At 39.1% G+C, this 25,200-nt stretch overlaps 1 protein-coding gene across 1 annotated transcript in view; it reads left to right on the top strand.

Moving 5' to 3' along the window:
• CLSTN2 (calsyntenin 2) overlaps positions 1-25,200 on the top strand; it is a 325,747-nt gene that overhangs the window by 280,006 nt on the left and 20,541 nt on the right. Inside the window, exons 10-14 of the mRNA XM_083442659.1 lie at positions 10,535-10,701; positions 14,901-15,049; positions 15,772-15,998; positions 21,151-21,321; positions 22,175-22,320. Of these exons, the coding sequence (XP_083298785.1) occupies positions 10,535-10,701; positions 14,901-15,049; positions 15,772-15,998; positions 21,151-21,321; positions 22,175-22,320 (860 nt within the window). The remainder of the gene's footprint in view (positions 1-10,534; positions 10,702-14,900; positions 15,050-15,771; positions 15,999-21,150; positions 21,322-22,174; positions 22,321-25,200) is intronic.

The raw sequence follows: 25,200 nt of genomic DNA, 5'->3' as shown, positions 1-25,200 counted from the left end.
ACAGTTAGCAGCACCTAGCCAGCTGACAAAGCTAGCACACAAGTCACTGATGTCTTTCCCACTATGGTCAGAGATAGTAGTGGCTGGTGATGCAGCATGGGTGGGGCTGCCTTGCCCTTCCACCTTCCCAGACCATGCTAGAGGAGATGACCAATGCAGCAGGGAGCATGGTGCAGGCACTGTGATGAAGCCAGTTCTTTGCTGCTGAATCCTAATGTGCCAAGCCCACCCCCTTCACAGTAATGGGCAACAATGCACGGAAACCAGGAAACCAATGAAGCCCCATTGTACCCACCACACAAGCTGCTGCTGGTCAGATGTGGGGTTTTCTTTTTTTGTATGACAGTGATTGTTTCTAAATTTGCATAAAATATATATTAATATAAATTTATTCATATAAATTACCATGTGCAATATTTATGCGAATTTGTTTCCTCTTTTGGCGATGCCGATCGTCTTTTCTTGGCAATGCATAATATCCCCCCGCTAAAGTGGTAGTAAATTTAATCTTTTGCAGCCTTGTGGGATGGACTGGAGCCTGGCTCCTTTTGGTTCTTAGAAACTGCTTTATCAGGAGGTTGGTTTAAAAAGCTGGGAAATTAATTCTGAGGCGAGTTCTTTGAAGATGGAGGAGAGTCTGAGCAGACTGCAGAGAGGGAGAAGGCAGAGCAGGAAAAGGAATCTGCAGCCTTCAGTGGAGGCCGATCCATTAGCTCCCTTAGGCAGGCTCCACCTGCTTGTCTTCTGGCATCCAGTCCAGGAGATGACTCTGTGTGGCACCTCCCTCCTTCTCCATCTCAGTGTTGTTCTTGTAGCACTTAGCAGGAAGGAGGATGCAAACAAAGCTAGAATTAGAATACAGTCATACCTCGGGTTGAAGTCGCTTCAGGATGAATATTTTCGGGTTGGGCTCTGTGGCGACCCAGAAGTAACAGAGTGCATTACTTCCGGGTTTTGCCACTGGCGCATGCACAGATGCTCAAAATGACTTCACGCGCATGCACGGAAGCGCCAAATCGTGACCCGCACGGACGTGCGTTGCGTTCGCTTCTGGATGTGAACGGGGCTCCGGAAGGGATCCCGTTCGCATCCAGAGGTACCACTGTACCACAAATCTCAGAATTCCCACCACAACAAGAAGTTGCTAGGAAGGAAAGCTGAATTACACAAGATTAGCTACAAATGGATCAAGGATGCTTGGAAATGCTTTTTTCCTTTAAAAATGTTTAGGGGTACTCTCATTTTCCTACTCATATTGAAATACTGCCCCTCAATGGGGCCAAACTTAGATTCACAAAATGTTTAGGGGTAAGCATATCCCTGCGTCCCCCCAGAACAAAAAGCACTGGAAATACCTATGGGTTGCATATTCCAATAACCAACTATCCAGGATTCTAAATCATAGAATCATAGAATTGTAGAGTTGGAAGGGGCCCTGAGGGATCATTTAGTCTAATCCTCTGCAATGCAGGAACATGCAGCTGTCCCATACAGGGCTCAAATCTGCAATTTTGGTGTTATCAGCACCCGCTCTAACCAACTGAGTAATAAGTTTAAAGGACAGCCAGGATTTTAAGAAAAAAACTTGCAGGTGCAAGGTACGTGGAATGCACCATTGATGGCATTGGAGGAGCTGTGACGATGGTGATATTTCTGCAGCTGTTATATTATTTTCAGACCATCCCCATCTGCATTCCACCCAAAAACTACAGCACTGGCAGAAAGCACTAGATGATTTTGTACAGAAGGGGTTTTATAGAGTCCCTTCTGTGGCTATAAAATGCTTACCTAGCAAGGTGAGACCCAGGGTAATGGATTTACACTCATATCATAACACAGCCCATTTAAGGCCTGTTATGCATTACGTAAACTCTGCCAAGCAAAATAAATGGTTAGAATAAAAGATAGAACATTCCCATTCAGAACTGCAACTCCTAGGCAGGGATGAGGGCAAACTTAATTCAGTTTCCATTTAAAGGAAAGTCTGTCTAGCTAATTCACGCTTCTTGAAATAATACATAAAGCGAAACACAGCCATCATTGAAGATTCACACTACTCCAAATTTTGCAATGTAGTTCTCCAGCCAAGTAATTTATACAAAGATACATTTATTAGGGTAAAGTATAGATAAAAAAGCATAGTTTAGTGAAAGCAATGCATTATATTAGACAAAATTCCTTTGTAAAATTTTGCATTTTAGGAGAAATTTGTACTAAAATGCTAGTGAATTTTCATTAAAAACTTAAAAAACAACAACTCACTAGCTGATGTGGAATTATGGAGAATTGAACTTAAGATTCAAAAAAGGAAAAATTGAGAGCAACCAAACTTGATAGATTCACCTAACTCTAATCCTAGGCATATCACTTCATGTCTTTATAAGAAGTTAGGATTTTACAGGTGGAGTAGTAATTCATGATTATATGGCTATCTCTGTTATAACTGTGGCTGAAATTGTGTTCATCTCAGCATTGCTTATACTGTACAGTGGTGCCCCGCAAGACGAATGCCTCGCAAGACGGAAAACCCGCTAGACGAAAGGGTTTTCCGTTTTGGAGGTGCTTCGCAGGACGAATTTCTCTATGGGCTTGCTTCGCAAGACGAAAATGTTTCGTGCAGTTTCTAATTTAAAAGGCATTAGAGAAATGTTTTTTAATGTAATATCTCATTGGCACCAAATCCCACACCTACTGTTTCTCATGAGCAATCAGCATTCTAATTACTGCTTAAGTGCCACAAGGCAGGATCTCTCTCTCTCTCTCTCTCTCTCTTCACTACTGGTGATGAGATTCTGGAATGGAATTATAAGACATATCCCAAATGTTACAGGATCTCTCTCCCCATTTGAGACTAGGGCACTTTTTCTGGGAATTCTGGATGGAGAGGGAATCTCCACAATTAGCTATGTTCATATCTTTCTCTTCTTGGTAGCAAGTAGAATTCAAATTGTGCTTAAATGGAAAGATAAGAATCCAACTCCACATTTTGGTTGTTTTTACACAGAATGGGCAGCACTTATCTTAGACAAGATATCTAATCAGTAAAAAGTAATATCCATTTATAAATTCAAAGAGTGGAATTCAGTGTCACACTATTACAAACATTCCATTTACACAAGCATTTCAGTTTCCCAAATGGAACATCACCTTCCCCTCTGCTCTGTTCTGGGGGTGCTCTGACCCCCCTGAACCAATTTTGGTGTGTATAGAAGGGTGCACAGGGGGAGTTAGGGCAGAAAAGGCCCATTCCATAAACAGAAGACCTAACTGAGTTTGTTTGGCAAATTCTGTTGTAGGACATTTATTTATTTAATCATATGAATTCTTTTACTTACCAGAAAAGTGCAAATACGAATCCCCATACAAGTTTTTGTCAGTCCTCGGCAAAAGCTGCCATTCTAACTAACTCAACCCCAGGCACCAACACAGATGGGTAGGACTGTGTTGTTATTACTTGTATCAGTTTTCTTCATTAGGGGACACTGTATCACACTATATCTTTGTTATATAAATGAAATCCACTAAATGCAAGGGGAGAGACTGTATTGTCTGTGTTCTGCTGCAGGAAAAACACCGACTTTCCTTTTTTTGCAACCATTGCTCATGGCTAACAGATATACAGTCTTGTTTCATTGATTTGACCACAAACAAAACAAAACAAAACACTGTTGGCATAATTCTATTCCCTAGTAAACAGAAAGTCAACAAGTTTTGGGATAGGTCTTCGAATGAATCCTCACCACTGATGCCTTGAGATCCTACATGACTAAGACTGCATATGGCATCTCTGTGAACCACAAAGAAGAGCAAAGTTTCATGACAGGAAATTTTGGTTGTACAAAAAGTATTATTGGTAAAATGTAAGGAAAGTCTAATAAAGTCAGCAGTCACATTCACACGATGCTTATATAGTAAATCTGGATCAAAGCAGCATATAAATGTCATATTATTGCATTTCCAAACTAAATGCCAACATTTCAAAGGACATTAATCTGTGATCACCAAAGTACTATAAACTATAAATAAGTACTATAATAAACTATAGTACTGTTTATTATAACTATAGTACTAGTTATTATTTTCCATTTTGTTGTATTTCCAGAACAGTGTTCAAGTTCAAAGCTTAATCCTTTGCTTTAAAAGCAGGTCATCCTTTTTCACCCATACTTACTTGCTCTTTCTCTCTTGTATGACCTTTTGTGCATTCATTGTTTTTCATGGTTTCTAAAAATAAATTAATAAAGCAGGCTGGACCCCTTGTAATTAGGATAACCAGCAGGAGAAGGACAGACAGTCCAACAGGTTAAAAACCTTCCAGATTTTGTAGGATTTATTAGGTTGCAGTTTCGTGAGAATCGAGATCAAAATCCATTCATGCCAAAAAATAGTAGTAATAGCAATAGGAGAAAATGTAGGAAAGAAAGACTAAGAAATCGGGATGAATTCTATTTAAAAATAAAAACAAAGGTCAAAGGAAATGTTTAATGTATTACTGCTAACTGTGAAGAAAAGTCTTTTTCCAAGATAAAGACGTTTCATTTCTTGTCTGGAAAACAGGATTTGTTTCATGCCGGCTGCCTTCTTAACATGCCTTAGATCACAGGAGAAGCAGGGCACTCTTATGACTGATACATTTTAATTCTGTTTACCATAGGTGAGCTCACTAAAATAATGCTACTTATAAGTCTGTCTGTGTCTACCATCCTCTTTCACGAAAATATCATAAGCAAGACTGAGGGAACATATTAGTTCATAAGGTATTGCTTCTTAACAGTCTTTCGGTATAACTTTTTAATTTGATAACATTCTTTATATTGTAAGATATACTGAAATGCTGGCAGCTGTTATAAGAACCAATCCTTATGGAACTTAATGTGTCATGTGCTTCCCAATTGAAATACAGGACTGCCGATACACCATTTGGAATCAACTGTGTACACAAAATGCAGTCTTCCTAAAGTTGTTCTCTCCCCACCCCCACAACGGTTGTTAAAAATGTAAGATAAGCCACATAGAGTGACCCACACTTATATCAAACTCTAGATTTGATGCACTAGTCAAATCCATACTTTGTGAGGCTACTTTAGAAGACTGGAAGTCTCAATCAGTGTCAAATGTGACTGCCTGGATGCTCGCACTGTCCAGAAGGCTAGAACAGGTGACATCAATTTTGCACCAGATGAATTGATTACCATTGCATATCTGGACTCAGTTTAGACTGATCATGTTAACCTTTAAAGCCTTTAACCATTTGGGCCATTATTTGCATACTTTTTTTTAATGTTATGTAGGTTATTGATACATTTGTTGTTTTAAATTGAGTTTTATTTTACTTCACCCCAAGGTTGTTGTAATGATGGATGGCTGAGCTATAAATACTTTAGTTATAAGCAGCTGCTTATAATATACTTTTCTATGTTGGTCCCAGGCACCAGCCAAACATGGTGAGTGCCACTGTTTGCTATGGCTATTCCAAGAAATGGCAGAATTAGCCTGACAAGGGTTTGATACCGAACTATACATGGGGCAGGAGGGCACTATATAAGGGTGTGTGTTTTGCTGATGCACAGTAACAGAAAATATTGTAGTAAGAGAGTTGTGTTGCATCCTGTACACCGTGGCTTTCAAAAATACATTGCCCACAAGTATTTATTTTTAATTAGTAGAAGCTTCTTCAGGATCCGCTAACGTATAGCTTTCATCAGGCTGGTTTTTAGAACACAGTACTTCTATCAGTGCCTGACCTCCCTACTCATGAGGTTGTAACCTCCATACAGATTTTATCTGAGTCTTATTTACAATGTGCTCCTGAAATAGAGCAGCTTATAGACCTTCTGTAGTAGTTATGTATGGTAATGCTTGTCTTGACCAGGTGAGTAGAAAAAATAAGGAATTACTGTATAGGCCTTGTTTTCAGTTTATGAAAGGCAGACTTCTTGAATACACAAATTGCCAGTGATAAAACTTTGTCGGATCATGTGTAACATCTCAAAGGGTCTCATAGAGCATTTGCATCAGTACCTGGTGTCTCAGTATTGGTAGTGATAACCAATAGAATATAGTATGTTCCTCTTCTTTAATGTTTGCAGTTCTTTTCTGAGCTTTCAGACAGTAAAATCAGATTAAGTTTGATTATCACATTGTTATATTTAATAATAGCACTCTTTGGCAGCAGTCTTTTAGTTGTATAAGAGGCCATTGTGTTCTGATAACAGTTCATCTGCCAATGTGGCAAAGAAGCTCTCTTACTAAATGATGACTTCAATAATGCCAAGGTTTAGATGCTCCCTTTGGCTCTTTAGTTACCAACAATCATTTTGTGGCAAAGACAGGCAGAGAAGTAAGCAGGCTATATGAACTCTTTCCCCACAGACTTCATCAGAGTATCTTTGAAAAAAAGATAAAGTCTCAATTTCATAGTGTTCCCCTCAGGAACCAATCCTTTCTATATGTATAACTCTTTACCTCCTGTCACTATAGCCGTGACATAAGTTAATTACTGTCAAAAGGTTGCACTTCCATTTTCCATAGCTGAAAAGTCATTACTTCCAATACTACAAAGCCATTTTGGTATCTTAAGAGTTGTGGTGAGGGATGAAGTAATTAACTTGTGTCATTTCCACAATGGAGTCAACACTGAGTAGCTCTTTCAGACAATGCCTCCTAACAAATTAAGTCACATTACCATATAAACAATGGAAGTAATTTTGCTGTTTTCTTCCCCTTCCTCTTTGCGTCCTGACAAACCATAATCCCATGTTTAAAACAACAACAAAACAGATTAGTGAATCATCCTCCTTTGCTTTTTCTGCCTAAAAGGCATGGTTGGTCATATAATCAAATTAATTAAAACACAACTATATTTAGCATAATAGGACCAATAGTGTTTTGTAGTAAGTGTTGATGCTTCTAAGGACTGCTAACTATATTTTCTGTTGCTCATTTCTGTCCTAAAATTCTCACATGACTGCATGACTGAATGCAACAATTTTAATCCATACATATTTCAGAGCATAACTCTATCTACTGTAATCATAGTGTGTGCTTCTTTGTTTTTCCACTTCATATACACTGCAAAAATGTACATGATGTGATAAACACTGTACACAATGTGGAAAAAATGTGTATATGGCCCTCAGATATTACCATCTTAGTGGGTATGCTGCAGAAGGCTAATATTTACCCATTAAAATTATAATAGAGGAAACACCCCAGAAGTTAGTGTACTAGCAGAGCTTACTAGACTAGCACACCTTTTTGCTCATACACTAAGAACCCATGGGATTTGGGTATATTCTTGCAGGAGACAGAAACTGACACTGCAAGTCAGTGTCTTCACCCATCTATCCAAGAAGGCCAGGCCCAGGCTTCAGAAAGCATATCCTATTTGAATTTATAATTCCATGGCCTGATCACATACTTAATGGTTGTGTTGTTTGTGTTATGTTGTCCTGAAGGTCATTATTTATTTATTTGACAATGGCAGCTTCATATTCAGAATTGCTCAGGATCTATAGGAATCCCCTCCAAAAAAACAGTGCAGTTTCAAAGGTTCAGTCTACCATCTTGATTAAAAATGGTGTCCAACTGGATCCGAACACAGATGGCAACCTGCTCTTCGATCTCATGAACGATTATGCAAAATGTGGTTATGTTATCTTAAGAAGCGTCCGGATACATAGAAAACAGATATAAGGACAAACAGCTTCCAAAATATAGATGTAGTAGATTTCAGTTGTATCACACATTGCCACATAAATGTACCCCAAGTGGCTTCCAACACAACATCAAAATATACAAATCAACACATCATTGCATAATAGTCTAGATGCCACTTCATTTCAAAACATAATACGTCAATTCATATAATTCATCATGGAAAAGTCTCTCTCTCTCTCTCTCTCTCTCTCTCTCTCTCTCTCTCCCTCTCCCCCTCCCCCTCCCTCCCTCCCTCCCTCCCCTTGTTCGCCACTCATCACACTGAGGTAAGGGATGGGCACAGCAGGAGGGCCTCCATTTGAAATCTTAATGTGTGAACAGGATGGTACAGGTGCAGGCCATTCAACAAATTATTTTTCATGAAGTTGCAAATAGAACCTGAGAATATGCATCTCATGTGAGATGGGTATTTTGTGTCAGAATGCAAGATATACTGTCCTTTCTTTGCTTATTTCAATACAGATTAGTCTTTCTTGTTCAATTAGGTTCTCCTAATTGAGATTTGGGTGTGCAGTTTATGCTCTGTTGTTCGCCAAGTAGAATTCATGGGCAGTACTAATTCCTTGGCATAGGGTGTGATTTTATTGTTTAAGAGACCCTTTGGAAATTGAAACTGGTGACATTTTTTGATACCTGAAACAGATTAAAATTCCGTTAGGAAAAATAACTAAAGTTTTATTTAACAATGTTTTTCTTTCCTTTCCAAAACTGATATGGTACCATGAACCTAAGTGTTTATGGGTTTTCCATCATTGGTAATAAAAGGACAAAGTCATAAAGTATGAATGAAGCCTTTTGGCAGAAGTAGACTGTCCTCTCAATTGTTCAAATTGTTAATTTTTTTTCTAGGAAGTTAAAATAAATAAGCCCATCTGTGTGTCATTTCAATGTTGACAACACTGTCACTCCCTTTTTATTGTTACTGTAGCTGTCCTTGCAAGTAACTAAATGGTTGTGAAGTTTGGCTACATTTGGTTGGGCTCAGGTGGTGCATCAACACTATGGTTCATCATTAATTTTTATGATGCAGGTGTGTTTGTCTTCTCTGCCGGATCTATAAATAAGTTTCAATTGGACTGTCTCTTTTATTTATACTTGTTGTCTGGCTGAAGCTGCTCAGGTGGACCTAGAAGGTGCTGCCAATGGCAGACGTGACCAGTGTCTGTACTATAACCCCTTGAGAAGGATAACTGTTCAGCTGGATGCTTATTTTTAAACCATAAGGCTTCTGATGCATTTGTCAGTGCTGTGTACTTCTCTCTATTTGTGTCCCAAGGAGAGTGTTGGTTAGCTTTTGCAAGTGACACTTTAGGGGCTTGCATTTCTCTAACAATTTAAAAATACAGTTAATGCATCTTGTGAAATGAGAAATATTAAAATATCTGTTGGCCATGTCTCTTTTGCTATTAGTATACACAAGTCTCTTTCTCTCTGTGTGGTTTGTTGTCAGTTATAGTCATTCTGACTCTCCCTCCTTGAAATGTGGCTTCTTCCTTAAAAGCAATAGTAGTTCATTGTTAATACGGAAATATACATCAAATGGGTTAGTATCATAATGTGGTGCAGATGTAGAAAATATAAAACCAAGTAAAAATGTTCTGTGAAATGTTTGGTGGTAGTAATTGCAGGCTTGATGCATATTATAAGGTACTGAGTTTCATGAATCAGTAAGAGAATCAGCCTCAGTATGCAATTATGATATTGATGAAATCAAACCAAAGCAGCCTATACCCCAATAAATCAATGTGCATGAAATCAATGTGCAAAATCCAATTGCTTCTGATTCACCCATACCTCACCCACTGGCATGACTGAAATCAGATGTTAATCTTGAATGGGTTTATTTCCTTAATTTACTCCATAATGAGTCTATTTTTCTTACCTCTATCAGCCACTCATTTCTATTTAGTTTTATATATCACAGGCAGTCATTACTAAGCAGCATAATGTCAGTTTATATAGAAGGTAAGCAAATTTGGTAGGAAGGCCAATTTTGTTAATTTAACAGTAACTAATTGCATATTGCTTTATAAGAGATTTACTATTCCCAGGACCAGCAAGCAGCATAGATGGCCTTTTCATTTGGTTGGTGCTTTGCTTTTAAACAGCATGTTATTTTCAGGTTTCCTTCTTCATCTATAGAATCACAAATATCTTCTAAAATATAATAGAGTTTGATGCTTAGCTTTATGCTGCTTCTAAATTAAAATCATAGAAGCAGCTTTTACATCACTTGCTGCAGGGCTGATGTTTTGTGGGCCGTGTCTCCAACTAGAATGCATTTTCACATCAGACTCCCGTACGAAAGCAGGAGTTTTTAATAATATAAATGGTGATATTTAGACATTCTAATCCCTCACATGAGGGAAATGAGTGTGGTAGCTCTACCTCCCTCTCTCATCATACCTGACATCTGCCACAAGTTGGAGGAATAACTTCTGAGGTGGGGAGCCTTTTCTTCCAGGGAAATTGCATGGGGAGTAGATCCGGATCGTCACTGCACACATTTACCTTCAGCTTGTGACAGATGATAGGGACAGGGATGGAGGGGGCAGAGCTAGTGCACATGCCCCCACTTTCCCTCATGCAATCTAATTGCATGCGAATTTGAATGTGCAAATAGGTCTGGAGCATTATAACCATAAATAGTAACAATGTATGAGCCATTTTCTATTTGGAATTCTGTTTGGGATTACAACAGCAGCTGGATTGTCAATTGTCTCAGACATTTAAAGATTGTGTTGGAAATATTGATAGCCATAAATAAAAATGTATCTATGAATTATTGTCAGCTATGTGCTTCTTTTTTTAATAGGAGGTGAAGTCTCTAAACCCAGATTTGCTCAGTTTTTCCATGGCAGCCTTGCCAGCCTAACCATCCGACCAGGCAAAATTGAGAGTCAGAAAGTGATTTCCTGTTTGCAAGCCTGCAAGGAAGGTTTGGATATTAACTCCCTGGAGAGTCTTGGCCAAGGACTAAAGGTGAGGGATGAACTGACATCATTTTTGATAACATTTAAAGCTGATTTATGAAGTGAAGAGCACAAGGTAGAGTACAAATGTATTCCCAGAAGCTATCTAATATGCCATGAAGTCATGCAAGGAAGCAGCTGAGCAGAAGAGGAGCTATGTGGTGCTGAATGCTTCCATTTTTGTCTTTATAAACCTATAGGTACCAAGTGTCATGGGTGTTTCATAACCCTTCGGCTTTTCAACATTCAATTCTGCTCATGGTATGTTTGAGACATTCTATAGAAACATTCAGCACACATATCGTCAGGCGTGTGCTACAGTTACTGTAGCACCTTGAAGATGACTACCATTAGAGCAGGGGTGGGTAACTGGATGGAGGAGGCAAATGGGATCAACAATTCAACCACCACAACCCCATGGGCCACTTGGACAGGTGCGCAGCCCTGCCCACCTGCCAGTCACCTGACACTACCACCAAATGTGATTTCTCCCCCTCTTGATTTTACTATTTTATCATTTGTAAATGACTTTGATGAGTTTTTTAACGACCGAGCAGTGTACACATTTTATGAAATAAATAATAAAATAATAAATAAGCTTTCCCTTCATCATCAACACTTTTTTTGAATGCCCCTTTTCCACACAAAAATTATGCTCAATGTAGCTTACAAAGATACATCACAAAATCAACAATTGCAAGTATAATTTCATAGTAACAATAGTAACAAATTTCATAGTAACAAAGTAGTAGCAATAATAAACACAGCTACATATAGTAAACGCAACGGCATACAACCCCCCCCCCCAAAAAAAACCCAGTATTGTAAATGTAGCAACATTACACCTCCTAGCAGTGGCAAAAATAACAAGGGAGTTTGAACTGTTTGTCCTTGGTCCTAGATTGGGTGTGGGAAACAGTAGACCCTCCAGATGTTGCTGAACTACAACTCCCATCAGTCCCAGTAAGTATTGCCAATGGGCAGGGATTATGGGTATTGTAATCCAGCAACAAATGGAGGATCAAAGGTTCTCCACACCTGTCCTAGATGTCCTACCCACTGTTGCTATGTCTGCTACAAATTAGGCAACTATCAAGTTAATCTGATCAAGCATCTAGTCCTCAGCTTTCCCAAAGAATCCACTTCCCTGTTAGCATCACCATTCAGGCAGTAACTCCTCACATGGTGTTACTCACAGTTTTTCTCCTGCAGCAGCTTCTTACACAACTACAAATTCAGGGGGTGGAATAGCTGGAAACACCTCTGTGCCTCTCCAGCTTGCATTGAAACTGCAAACAAAAGATAATTCTTTGGATCCATGGCCTGAATTCAAGCTGTCCCTGCATTCAAGACCAGGGATTCAAGACCAGGATGCAAAAGAAGAATAAGGAACATTTTATAATTTAGTTTATGTGTTGCATTTATGTTCCTCCTTTTCTACAAGGTGGGGTACATGGTTCACCCCCTCCTCATTTAATCCCCACGACAACCCTGTGAGTTAGGTAGGATGAGAGGCAATGACTGGCTCAAGGCTACTGGCTTCTGGGCATTGGGAACCCAAGAACAAGGGATTTTGTCAGCCCTGTGCTCAGTGCTTTGGGGGAGTGCCCAACAGCACTTGGGCACTTGGAAACCCCTGTACAAAACAGCAGAAAGCAGGCTGGGTGGTTGATGTGTGGGAGAGCAAAGCTTTCTTTTTGCAAGCTTAAAATCTAAATATCATAGTCGTAGGTTAACAAATGGAAATATTTTCAGCAGTTGCTTTTCCATTGTAATGATGCAAACCCATGATTTCCCAGGGTTTTCTTCATCTTCAAAGAAACAGTAGCAGCTAACTTCACATTTATCAAACATAAATTAAAAATATTTTGTATAAAATCTTGGCTGTGAGCAAATATGTATAAAGAAATACGTTGTTTATTAAAAATGTATGTTGCCCTCCATCAGCTCTTGCTTATCTCGTGATCAATAGGAAACACAGTTTGTACACTGCTGTTTGCAGCTGACAATTCTTTGAAGCCTGCTTGAGGAGTGCCAGCATTTCTTGTCTTCTGTTTTGCCTCCCAACGGCTGATCTCGTATGGACAAGCGGCTGTCTCTGTGAAGCAGCTGCGGGTGGGAGAAATAAATGCAAGAGTTTAATTTTTCAGCTTCAAAACATTCTCTGTCTCCAATCTACAAGCTGGCATGGCTCAAGATCCTCTTTTCATTTTTACCTTTTCAGCTATTTTGAGAGTCAGTGTGACAGCAGGAGAGGAAAATGAGAGGAGCTGTCAGAAATAGGGTCTCGTGCAGCGTTTCCTAGTTGGCCTGATAGTGACATGTCCTGATGAAAGAATTGCAGTTGGCCCTAGAGTTGAACAGAACAGTAATAAAGACAGATTGTGCCTGTCTTTCAATAAAAATAAAAATAAATCTGTATACAAGTCATACCTGTACATAGAAGCAAATAGTGTGCATGCATGCTAAGTAGCTATTTCATAAAAATATAAAACACAAATCTGGAACAAAGAGATAGGAAGCATTGTCTGAAACTTTACCTAATTTGGGAAACAAGAACAGGATGAATGTGCAGGTGAGCTTGGTAATTAGATGTTCACTAGTCATCTGTTGTTACACTTGCCATTTCATATACATGGATTGTGCCATTTTGTCTAGGCCGATGGTTCCCAACATGGGGCACATGCCCCACAAGGGGGTGATTTAATTTTTAAGGGGGGCAATTTGAGAATGAGTTATTAACAGTGAATGGCCTTTTAGGCTTCCTCCACGTGAATAGGAGCTCATTTTTGAATAATAAGAATTACAAACAAACTACAACCCGCTAGATGAAAGGGTTTTCCGTTTTGGAGGTGCTTCGCAGGACAAATTTGCTATGGGTTTGTTTCGCAAGACGAAAATGCCTTGCGATTCCTGGGTTTTTTTTTCCGCTCCCCACCCCCTTTTTCTAAGACACTAAACTGCTAATAGCCTTTTAGCAGCTAATCCGCTAATCCCTTAAACCTTTAATAGCCGCTAAACCGCTAATAGCGCTAATCCGCTAATCCGCTAATGGGCTTGCTTCACAAGACGGAAAAACCGCTAGACGAAGAGACTCACGGAACGGATTCTTTTCGTCTTGCGAGGCACCACTGTATATGTCACAGGGCGGGATCAGGATTTTAGAGATGCTTAGGTGGGGCATGGCCAAAAAAAGGTTGGGAACTACTGGTCTAGGCTAATAAAGTAAACAAAGGTAAATAAGGATACAAATGTTGAAATTCTAGCAAACTTGAGCAAGCGAGCACAGTTTCTTTCATCTACAGCGAACTTAGCAATTTCTAGTGACGTATAGGTGAAGTAAAATATAATCCTGATCTCATATTTATTTCATTTATTGAATAAAGTTTATATTCTGCATGATTGTTTAAAGCGGTTTACAAAAAAGGAGAAAATCAAGAGAAATTTTCCACCATACTTTAAAACATACAAATGCTAAATTACTAAAACAGAGTAAAATTGCCTCAGCTTTCTAAACATAATTAACATATCATACAACCTGCTGCAGGCGATGACATTCCCTTCCAGCTTTTACATGTTGGATAATTTAAAAATATGGCACATCTTCCTGTAGCCAGAAGTTGTATGAATTAGTCTCTACCAATTCACACACACACACCATATTCTGCTTCATGTATGGACCACTAGGCCAATAGCATATTGTGATTTGGATTTACTAGATACTCATTGCTATAGTGGAATAAGAAAGCATCTGCCCATTTAGAATAAAGATTTGGAAGGAATTGACAAAGTAGAATATTTTTGTTGAACTTGCAGAGAAAAAAATGACCCCCATATTTCATTGTAATAAGCTGCAGTTATGGCAAAAACACGATGGTTAAATATGAAGAGTAGAGGAAATTGTCTTGATTCAAAGTGCTTCCACTGACTTCTAATTTATTTTACTGTTAATTATAGCTGCAATAATTACTAAAAGGTATGGTAGATGAGTGCCTGGTGGGTGCTTGCTCATAAATGGCTTTTACATATAGAACAAACATTAGCTAGTAAAATTACAGGGTTGTAGGTTTGTTTTTTTAAAGAATTGATGGGAATATAACTGGTCTCTGTGAAACAGTTTTTAGAAGCTTGTTATTCAAAATGTTCTAATGACTCATCCTATATTACTTCCCTAAATACTAATTATATTCTTTGCCCCCCACCCACCAGTATCACTTCAATCCTTCCCAGTCAGTACTTGTAATAGAAGGAGATGACATTGTGAATATAAATCAAGCTCTCCAAAAGGTCTCCTATATCAACTCAAGACAGTTTCCAACTTCAGGCATTCGCCGTCTTAAAGTCTCATCCAAAGTCCAGTAAGTTATACTCACTGAGCTTGATTCAACTCTTGCTTATACTTCATTAAACCTCATATCAAGAACCTTACAGGTTTGGATGTGGAATAATGGCATGAAAATAAAATCTATCAATATAATTGGTCTTTTAATGAATTGGCGAATAGCTTAAGAATTACATTTACTTTTACAGTGAAATAATTTCAGCTATACAGTAATTTCCTAATTCCTGCATGCCCATTGACTTCAGATAGAGTTCTGGATGTGTGTGAAATGGCCTCCTGATGCATTCAGTATAAAATGGATGATTAGGTTCGTGATGCACATTTAACAAGATAGCTATATCAAACCCATTAAGTATCAATTTGAGTACCTAATGTAAAATGCCTAACAATTAGAAGCCATCTAATCAGATTTAACAATTGACTGTTGGTTGTATGTTATTTAAGGGGTTTAAATGGTATGTGTGCATTGACCTTACTAAAGATCATGCCTACCAATGATATGCTCAGCTACCCTTTAAATAATTTGAGTAATTGTGCTCCTAATGTTCACAGGGAGCTGAGTAGGTTCATAGCTGCCCTATGGGTAGACAGGGGGGGAAAGGCAAATGTGCTAACATTCCAAAAAAGAAGAAGAAAGAATTGGCTGAAATGTTTTTTCATCAGACTGTGTGCTGCTTGCAAAGGAAGAATGTCCACTAAAACCTCTTCCATGAAGTTAATGAATAATATATTTTTCAGATGTTTTGGTGAAGATGTCTGCATTAGTATCCCAGATATAGATGCCTATGTAATGGTGTTTCAGGCCAAGGAGCCCAAGATTACAATAAGTGGGATGGATCATTTTGCAAGACCGGCTGCACAATTTGAACAAGAAAGAGGCGTGATTCTTTTACCGGATATCAGAATTGTCAGCACAGTCACTAAAATGGAACACCCTCCTGACTTGAAGGAAGCTGAAGACAGAGGTTTGTGGGTTTTAAGAGTTTATGGTTTCTGTGGCAGTAGAGACTGAGCACCAGGTAGCACTGAGGAGGACATATTACTGAGACAAAACCAATTGCATGCTTAATATTAAAAAATAATAGATCCAGCTAGGTTTCCCCCAAACGTTCTATAGTCCATGAAGCTTCTTAGGTACACTGAAAGGCAATATGTTTTCACCCTTTTTAGGCTCACAACAACAATTACAATTTAGGAGGGAAATGCTACAGAGTAGATGTGGCTCAAAGTAGTACACTGAATGCCTCGTCTCTGTTGTTTGTGCTTCATCTCACCGTTATGTATTTTGGTGAGGGGCAGTAGCCTCTTTCCCATGACAGGAACAGAATGCAAAGAAAACGCTGCCTCATGTCTGGGTGGCGGTGGCAGTGCAGCTGCTGTACTCAAGACATTTGTGCCTGTCTCAGTGCCTCCCTCCTTGGACGACAATGTCCTGTCTATCCAACCAGGCTTCAATAGCTGGTTTCCTCTTAGGAGTCAAGTAAGATTTTTTAGATTCCTGTCAGAATTGGCCAGATGCATGGTCCCTTTTATCGCCTGCACGGTTGCATGGGTTGCCAGTGTAGTTCCCACTGAGTCTACACATTATTTTCCATGGTGCTCACAGGATCGTGTCCTCGCACCCACCATTAGGTTGAAAGAAAATTTTATCCAATAGAATTTTTTAGAAGCTTAAATGTAGCATGGGTGGTTTTTTGGAGAGGGGATTATAACGGAGGAGGGCAGAGTTCATGGAATCAGAGAACTGTAGAGTTGGAAGGGATCACAAGGGATATCTAGCCCAACCCTCTGAAATGCATGAATCACAGCTAAGGAATCCCTGACAGACCAACAGATAGACACCCAAACTCTGTTCAGTAACCTCCAATCAAGGAGAGCGTGCCACCTTCTGAGGTCATCTGTTCCACTGCCAAACAGCTGTTACTGTAAGGACGTTCTTCCTAATGTTTGGTCAGAAGCTCCTTCCTTGTCATTTGAATCCATTGGTTCAGGTCCTGCCCTTTGGAGCAGCAGAAAACAAGTTTACTCTATATTCCATGTGCCTGCCCTTCAGATATTTGAAGTGTAGTTGTATGGCCAATATAGTTTCTGTGGCTTGCAGATGTGCCCAAAGGCTCCCAAAGGTTGGTGCTTCTTGTTTCTTGTTTCTTTCCTTTTTTTGGCCTTTATTGTCATAAGTTTAAACAATAAAATCACACAAAGCCATCCAAAAACACTGATAATCCAAACACATACAATATATAAAAGACTAGATAGCAGCCACTGAATAAATCAGACAACTTTAGATTTAGCTTTAAAGATCTCGGCTAAATACCCCGAAACAATCTTGATAGTTTTGGGAGTACCACCCCTCAACAAATATTTCTTTACAAACTCTTTGTAAATCAATATTTTAAACTGTAGGGGAGTCCCTAGGAGATCTCTGTGAAAAGATGGCAATCCAAAATTATGTGATGTATTGTATCTGGTGGGTTCTTATTGTTAAGCTGGTTGTTTTTAACACAGTAAGTCTCAATTGGCAGGCACAATACATGTGGAAAGAAGTAAAGAGAGGCTGGAAAGTTATAGTCAGCACCCTGATGAATCAGACTGCTGAAAGGAGGCTTACCTGACCCAACCACTCACAGGAAACACGGGGAAGATGCCATAATCCTTAGGCTTATTACTAAGGTTGTTTAGCTCAGTACTCTCAGTCTAAAGAGTTCTCTGCGTATGCAAAAGGTGTGGGTGGTGAAGAGCACCAACCTGTTTAAGACTGTTTTAACTGATACTTGGAACTATGCAGGTCAGGTTCTGAAGGCTGCCCATCAGAAGCTAGTCATGGGAATGGATGTTCCTGACTTTCACCTTAGTAAAGGGTATAATTCATACTGAAAGGGGGTAAAGTGGTCCCATGTCTTCATTCTCCTTATCTGGTGCCCATGTCTTCATTCCAGTGATATGGACGGGATGCTGGCAAGGAGTTACACAAACTCAGGCTACAATCCTCTACACACCAATCCACTGGAGCACACAGTGCATCTCTTGGCTCAGTAGAAGAGTCAAATCTTGCAGTGGGCTGATAACCACAGTAGCTCTGCGGCAAACAAATCACTATTATTAGTATTATTACTGTTATTATTATTAGAGCTGAGGGACATGTACACTAAAGATAATTAAGAATAGTTAAAAACAGAAAAAACAGCAGAGATATTTAAATAATGACAAAATAGCTTCTATTTCCTCCCATTCTCATTCCACTTCACCCCCAAAAAAGCTTTTCTTCTTGTTTATGCAAGGTAGTGAATGAGAAGCCCATAATCACACAAAATCATACAGATCAAACTGTGCATACAATTGTTTCATTTTACATCTGATATTACAATAAAATCAAAGTCTCAGAATTCTTAGCTGCCCCAGTATAATTAAATGAGAGTCCAAATGAAAAGTAATGCTGTATATTTTTAAACAATTTTATATGAAAGAGATGTAGATGGAGCAGGAAATTACACTTTGAAGATATGTTCAGTGGTTGATGTTAATCCAGCACTGCTGTAAAACTATAAAGTTCAATAAGAGAGAAAATAAAGCTAAGTGGGGAAATAATGAAACTTGTTCATTTTCTTTCTCTCAAAACCACTTATCTGTTTCCCCCTTTCTCTGTCATTGTTAGAGCTAATTTTGTCTTTCATTTCTGATTTTTCAGGGATCATCTTTCACTGCTTCCTTCCTTTATCCAGGCATTTGCTAAATTTTGATGCTGCTTTTATCCATACAGACACATGTGCATGTACATGAACACACCAGTTTCCCTGCATCAGTAGCATTTTACCCTGATCCCTGCCTTGGTCATGCCCCATGCTCCACAGAACAGTAAAACAGATGACAGTGCTACTGAGCTAAACTGGGTCAGAAGACAAACATTTTTCATGGGTGGTTATGGCATTGTCAGTCCCTGAGCCATGTAGGAAATACTTAGATTACATCCAGAATTATGGAGCTTGAGAGGGGCTGAAATATTTCACAATGAGGAATTAGTTTCCTGAAACATTGGTACCACAATGCATCTAATTGTTAGTTGGCCACAAACTATTTTGAATGGAATTGAAAGCATTTGCTATCAAATGTTGACAATCTAATTTTGAAAAGCATTCAAGTCCATTGTAGTTATAAGCTTATGCTCTTTTTAATTATAGCTGGGAAAAAGTGGGTAAAGCAAATTGCTGTAAACCATGTTGCTACCAACATTAATCATTGGCTCACAACATTGAATTATATATTTTATCAGCGTCCTACTTAAGTTGGAACTATTTTTCTATATGTTATGTTTTCTTCGGTAGCTAAAGCAATATTAAAGTGCCTGTCTTTGCACCTGTGAATATATATTTAATGCACTTGAGGGAATCAGTGCAAATGTCACTCACCCTCAGCATAAAATAATAAACAGACTATATTTTAGTGCAAACAAAGAAACTAGGATATAGTGCTATGTTAAGACTAGGCTTCCTAACGTATGGGGATAATTTTGTTTATGCTGGACCCCTGCAATCCAATTTAGACATTACTTTTCCACAATCAGATTTCTGAGAAACTCTTTCTCATGTTGCATTATATTCAATTCACTTACATTACAAGAAAATTGCATGCAGGAACTTTACAGGAGTACCAGGGATATACAGACTGGCTTGCAGACCCTGACTTCAGTTCTGATTATCACAGAACATACAGTGTTTTAAACTGTTATGCCAACAATACGAGAACCACCATGGTGGAAAGGTTTTCAGCAATCACATGTGGGGCCGAAGCCTTTCATAACTGCCGAAAGACTTTTCTACAAGAGACATTCCTTTTATGTTTTTCCAAATGTATCCCATGAGAGAAACAGTTTAAGTCAATTTTCCAGCCACTTGATGCCAAGTGGACCAGAGAATTAAATATGAAATTTGCATACTCTTCCTTCTGTGACAAGATAGTTGTTATTCTCCGTAGTGAAATAGAGCAAGTTTATATCTCAAGTTTTACAAGCATTGCCCATTAAGAATCATCAAGTTGCATAGATGGGTGGTACTGGATCTTGTCTCCTTCTTTAAGTAATAAAGTGACTGAGACAAATGTACTGGCAGAGAAGAAGTCTTGCTCCAGTTCACAACTCCTTAGTTACATGGTTTCCATACTTCATACTGTGTAGGCCTTGTTGGTGTCAGTACACATTGACAACAGAACAACAGAACTATCCATATGTAAATTTGTTTCCAAGATTAAATTTTAATTCTGTGCTTTCCAAATAATGTCCAGGACCTATACTGTGCTTTAATACACCTTCCAATCGGTGTACAAACTGAGACATGAAAGCTAGCAGCTAAATGGCACCTTAAGCCAACAGGTTATGGGCACAACAACAGAATGTCTAGGTGCACTTATTTTTATAACCAGAATACAAAGCTGAAAATGAATGGACTGCAGCTAAAATATTATGTTCATTTTTCACATGGTCTAGTTCTTCCCCTGCCCACCCCCCCTAATATTCTTAAGAGGGTTTCATCTCCAGTCTTCAGCTGGAAATGGAGAGGCAAAAAAAAGGTCCCCCTTTCCTTCCGCTCTGCAGTTTTAATCTGAAATCTTAGGTGCAGTACTGCGCCCAGATCTCAGAAATTGCTTGCGCTAATGAAATTCCCTGTTGCAAAATGCGACTAGAACAATGGGAATTTCAAACACTGCTTCCAATTGCCCTAGCGCAAGGGTTACCAATGTGGCACCTGGGGGTGCCAGTGTGCCCACAGTGACTCCTATGTCACCTACAAAAATCTACATAAATGTTTCCTCAAAAATCCAAAATGCGCAAGAGGCTGTTTGTGCTTCCTCCTCAGTCTGCATTTGTATTGGCTAAGACTTTCCTACATTGAAACCTCTCCCCTCAATGGCCACATTTCACTGGATACCAGGACTGGATGTCTACATTCCGTTCTAAATAGGGGAAGGTTGCAAAAAGCCACTTTCTGCAAGTGAGTGCAGCATTGGCTGATGTAGGTGTATTTCCCCTATTAAAGGGGCAGCTCATGTTGCAGCGCATTGTATAGTATCACCATAAGCTGCTTTTTAACTTGGATCTATTGTGTGTGTCTCCTGTTTGATCCTCAGTCCATAAACCAGTTACCCTAGAAGAAATGCACCATAACTTGGATTTTTGTGACATTTTGGTAATTGGAGCAGAACTGGACCCCACACATGAATGTTTAGAACTGGATCGGACAGAACTTCAAGGAAAACACTTGGATGCTACAAACTCCACAGCAGGGTATTCAATATATGGTATGTTTAATTTCTTGATCTTTCCTCCCCTTTTCAACTTATTTTCTAAGTTTAAAATTAAATGTTCTTTTTTGCTATTTGGAAGTTACAGTCTTTTGTTTAAGGAAAGAGTAGAATTCATTAACATGGCAAAACTTAGAAAGAGTTGCTTCAAATCCATCATGTGAATAATTGTTCTCTGAAGGATGTGGGGTCCTGCTATGGGGGAGAATTTATTATTTTTGCCAGAGTTATGCCTGGCTTTTGTTCTGTCCATGTTGAGGAATATATATCCTATCCTGTACTACAAGATTTTGGGGGCAAACACATACGGTTTCCAAGAGGAAAGGGAGCCCACCTGTAAGCTCCACCCCACCTCCTACAGGCACTGGGCTCTGGCTCTGTGTTAAGGAGGAAGGTCTGAAGTGGGATCTCAAGATAAGGAGATTTTCAAAGTAAGGCAGGGATCCCAGTCATGGGAAGGATTCTCTTTATATTCCTGAGAACCTGCTTAGAATCTCCCTTCAGACCTTCCCTCTCAATGTGGGGACAACTGTGTGTGCATCTCTCCTCATTTTTAGCCCATGTTTGAATAGGGCTAACAAACTTCGATTTTCAGTGCCTTTTGTGAAACTAACCTTATTGATTTAATGCTAGTGATGACATGTCGTTTGTTCCCATTATGATTTCTAGGCATATACCTTTTTTGTTACATGCGTTGATCAGACACATGTGTTTTTAATGCCATATTTTAACATTCAAATTATTAAGCTATTCATTTGCCAAAACAACAACAGCCCTATTTTTATTTCATGGCTCTAGTCTGTGCAGTGTATGTTTTCATTTACTTACTGATGATGTCTTATGGCTTCAGGTGTGGACACAATGAGAAACTACGCACAAGTCTTGCGACAGTTACGCTATCGTAATTGGCACACATCTTCCATCTTTGACAGGAAGTTTAGAATCAAGTGCTCAGAACTTAATGGACGTTACACCAGCAATGAATTTAATTTAGAGGTAAGTCTTGTGTAAAATGTATGTTGACCACTGTTTCCATGTTAAAAAAGGAGTTTTATTTTTGCCTAACTATTCAGCACGGTAAATGTTTAAAATCCTGCATTCAAGCAGTGTGAAATTTATTCGTTTCTATAACGTGCACCCTGTACTTTCAGTGCATTTCCATGGATCACTTCAGATGTAACACTACCCAACAGGCTGGGACGATACTCCATCTCCTCCCCCAGCTTTCACAAACCCACACATTGAAAATCTGTAATTAACATAACTATGATTCAGCATTACCAGAGTTCATGTGTATCATAGTTAGATTTTAAACCAGAGATTAAAACTGGTCTTTTTTGCCGGTTGTGTTCATATAAAGTTTACCTCAGAAAATATTGCTTCTTGATAAGTATTCTCCAGTATTTACTGGGATATATGAATAAGCAATGAACATAGCCATTTGTGGCCAGCTTGCATGCCAATTTAACCATTGACTTGTCTGGTTCCAACGTGTAGACTAGGCAGTAAATGATAGCAGTTGAAATGGTAGAATTATAATCAGATAGAGGCACAGAGAGTCCACTATCTGTGAAGCAGTTCTATACATCATGTTTTCCACCAACTCCCAACAACTGCATCAATCCTGTTATGTAATGCATTTTCCCAGTATCCTATTGAATAGAAAAGCAGGGATCATGGCAATAGCTTACCTCAGATAGCTAATGGAGGCGTGGTATTTATTTATTTATTCCTCAGATATTACTTGATAAATATACTTTCAGATATTTAGCAACTGTGAGAGTGAATTTCATAGCAGTAGTTTCAAAGGTAACGCATCTGATTGACATGGATTGTCAAGAAGTTCCAAATGTAAGTCCAGGAGAGGAAAGAATTGATCTCTTCCAAGTATATTAATAGGACAGAAATGGGGACCTAAAAGTATCTATGATGCCTGTGATCATTCTTTCCTGGATGGAACCCACTCTGTACCCTGTTTTAGTTACTAGACATGATGTATGTGGGGGTCCCACCTTAGGAGGCGCATAGTTGGAAGGCTTAGCCTTAGACACTTCTGCACATGCATGGCACATGTGAAGTATCTGGAAATGTTATTTTATGACATATTGTGTTATCCAGTCGGGCAGAATTCCTTGTGCCAGGGTGCCATTCTGTTTATAATTAGCTCTCCTTCATCCATCTCTCTCCTAAATTCAAAGGCTCTCGACTATTTGTCTTCTGCATACTAAACTGCTGTTCTGCACACCTCTCTGGCTCTCAACTTTACACGCGCCATGTAGATAGCATCTCACTCTAAGAGCAACAGCTGCTGACTGTGGCAGCTCTTGTCAGAGACATTATGCAGTGTGTAAGTGAAACTGGGCAAAGATGAGAGCAGGCAGATGGAAGGGACCGAAAACAACTAGAAGATAGAACTAAAATTGCATTCCCATCATGATCTTCTTTCATCCTTTTTGTGGGGGGAAACAGCATTTTAATAAGTCTCACTAAGGACTCACAGCATCCTCTCCTTTGTAGAGAAAAGGGATTTTCCATCACTGTGTCAGGAGTTTCTACTTGTGGACTTCGTATCTCCTTTCACTAAGTGACTGTCAATTGCTCATTACAGTCAGAGCCATCCTATTTTGATATAACAGCCCTGCCATTTCACAGTGGCACATGACCACTTCTCCATTACCCTTCTATCGCAGTCTTTTGTCTATCTTAGCCAGCTAAACAACTTTCTAGAGTGGCTTCCTTTGCTAGAAACTCATATTTTGTGAACTCATATTTTGAGTGCCTGTACTTATGTAACCAAAACAGCAGATCAACACAAGAGGTAGTTGAAGGCAAGCTTGGAGGAAACCTGAGGGTTGCAGAAGTTCAGCAGATATTTTGGGGGCTAAGGGAGAGGAGTCTGAAAGCAGCTTACTGAATACCGAGGATGCTGAACAAGCATAAAATGCTTACTGACTGTCGTTGGGAGCAGCAGGGAAAGAAATTGATTATGACTATATACTGCTTAATGCCAAAATAGGCTTCTAAGCAGTTTACAAAGTATATTTTTTTTAAAAAAATTTAAAACATTAAAATAAACAGTTAATTGGTACCATTAAAACAAATAGGAAAGGAAAGCTGAATTAATAATTAATTGCACACAAAGTGAAGGAAGAGCTACTTGGCTTTCTCCATCTATTGTTGGTCCTTCATCTTTCCTCTTAGGGAATGGTTATCCCTGCTCCTTATCAGAGTCTACTGATGAATATAATAACAGAGAAAAGGGAGGGGGATAAACAATGAATGGAGAAAGGCAGTCAGTAGCTTCTCCATTGGTATGAGTGCTCCAGCTTTCTCTTACCATTGGTGGAGAAACTTTCAGAACGGCTCGCATTGTGGGTTCTGCTCCCATAGAGTGGCTATTATGTTAAGCATGCCCAAATTGAGGTATAGCATTTCACTGTTAAAACCTGAGAATGTTGAATGTTGTCATTGAAACTGACAATGTAGGGAAATATTCTACATTATTTGAGTCCACAAATGTCTAAAATACTGGCCAGCTTATGACTTCTCTTGCTGGTCATATAAAAAACAGGAAATAGGAAAACTGATAGAATGCTATTATCAAATATTGCTCTGTGTGGAAGATTGTAGATAATCCTCCTGCACCCACTGGATAGCAGAGCCTTTTTATAAAACTCTTGTTGTCAATTTATGCCAGTGTAAGATTGTGCTGAACTGTGAAACTTCAGTCATTCTTTCAGGGTGACAGGATGCTGAATAGCAGCTGGACCACTTCATGCCACCACTCCACTTCAGATAGACAAGGATATTGACATGACACTGTAACACTGCCTTATTTACTGTTTTGAAATGTTTATGCCGCCAAACCCTTCAGTC

Source organism: Podarcis tiliguerta, assembly GCF_965153285.1.
Source record: "Podarcis tiliguerta genome assembly, chromosome: 5".
Taxonomy (NCBI): Eukaryota; Metazoa; Chordata; class Lepidosauria; order Squamata; family Lacertidae; genus Podarcis; species Podarcis tiliguerta.
This window is presented reverse-complemented; position numbering and strand designations above follow the sequence as displayed.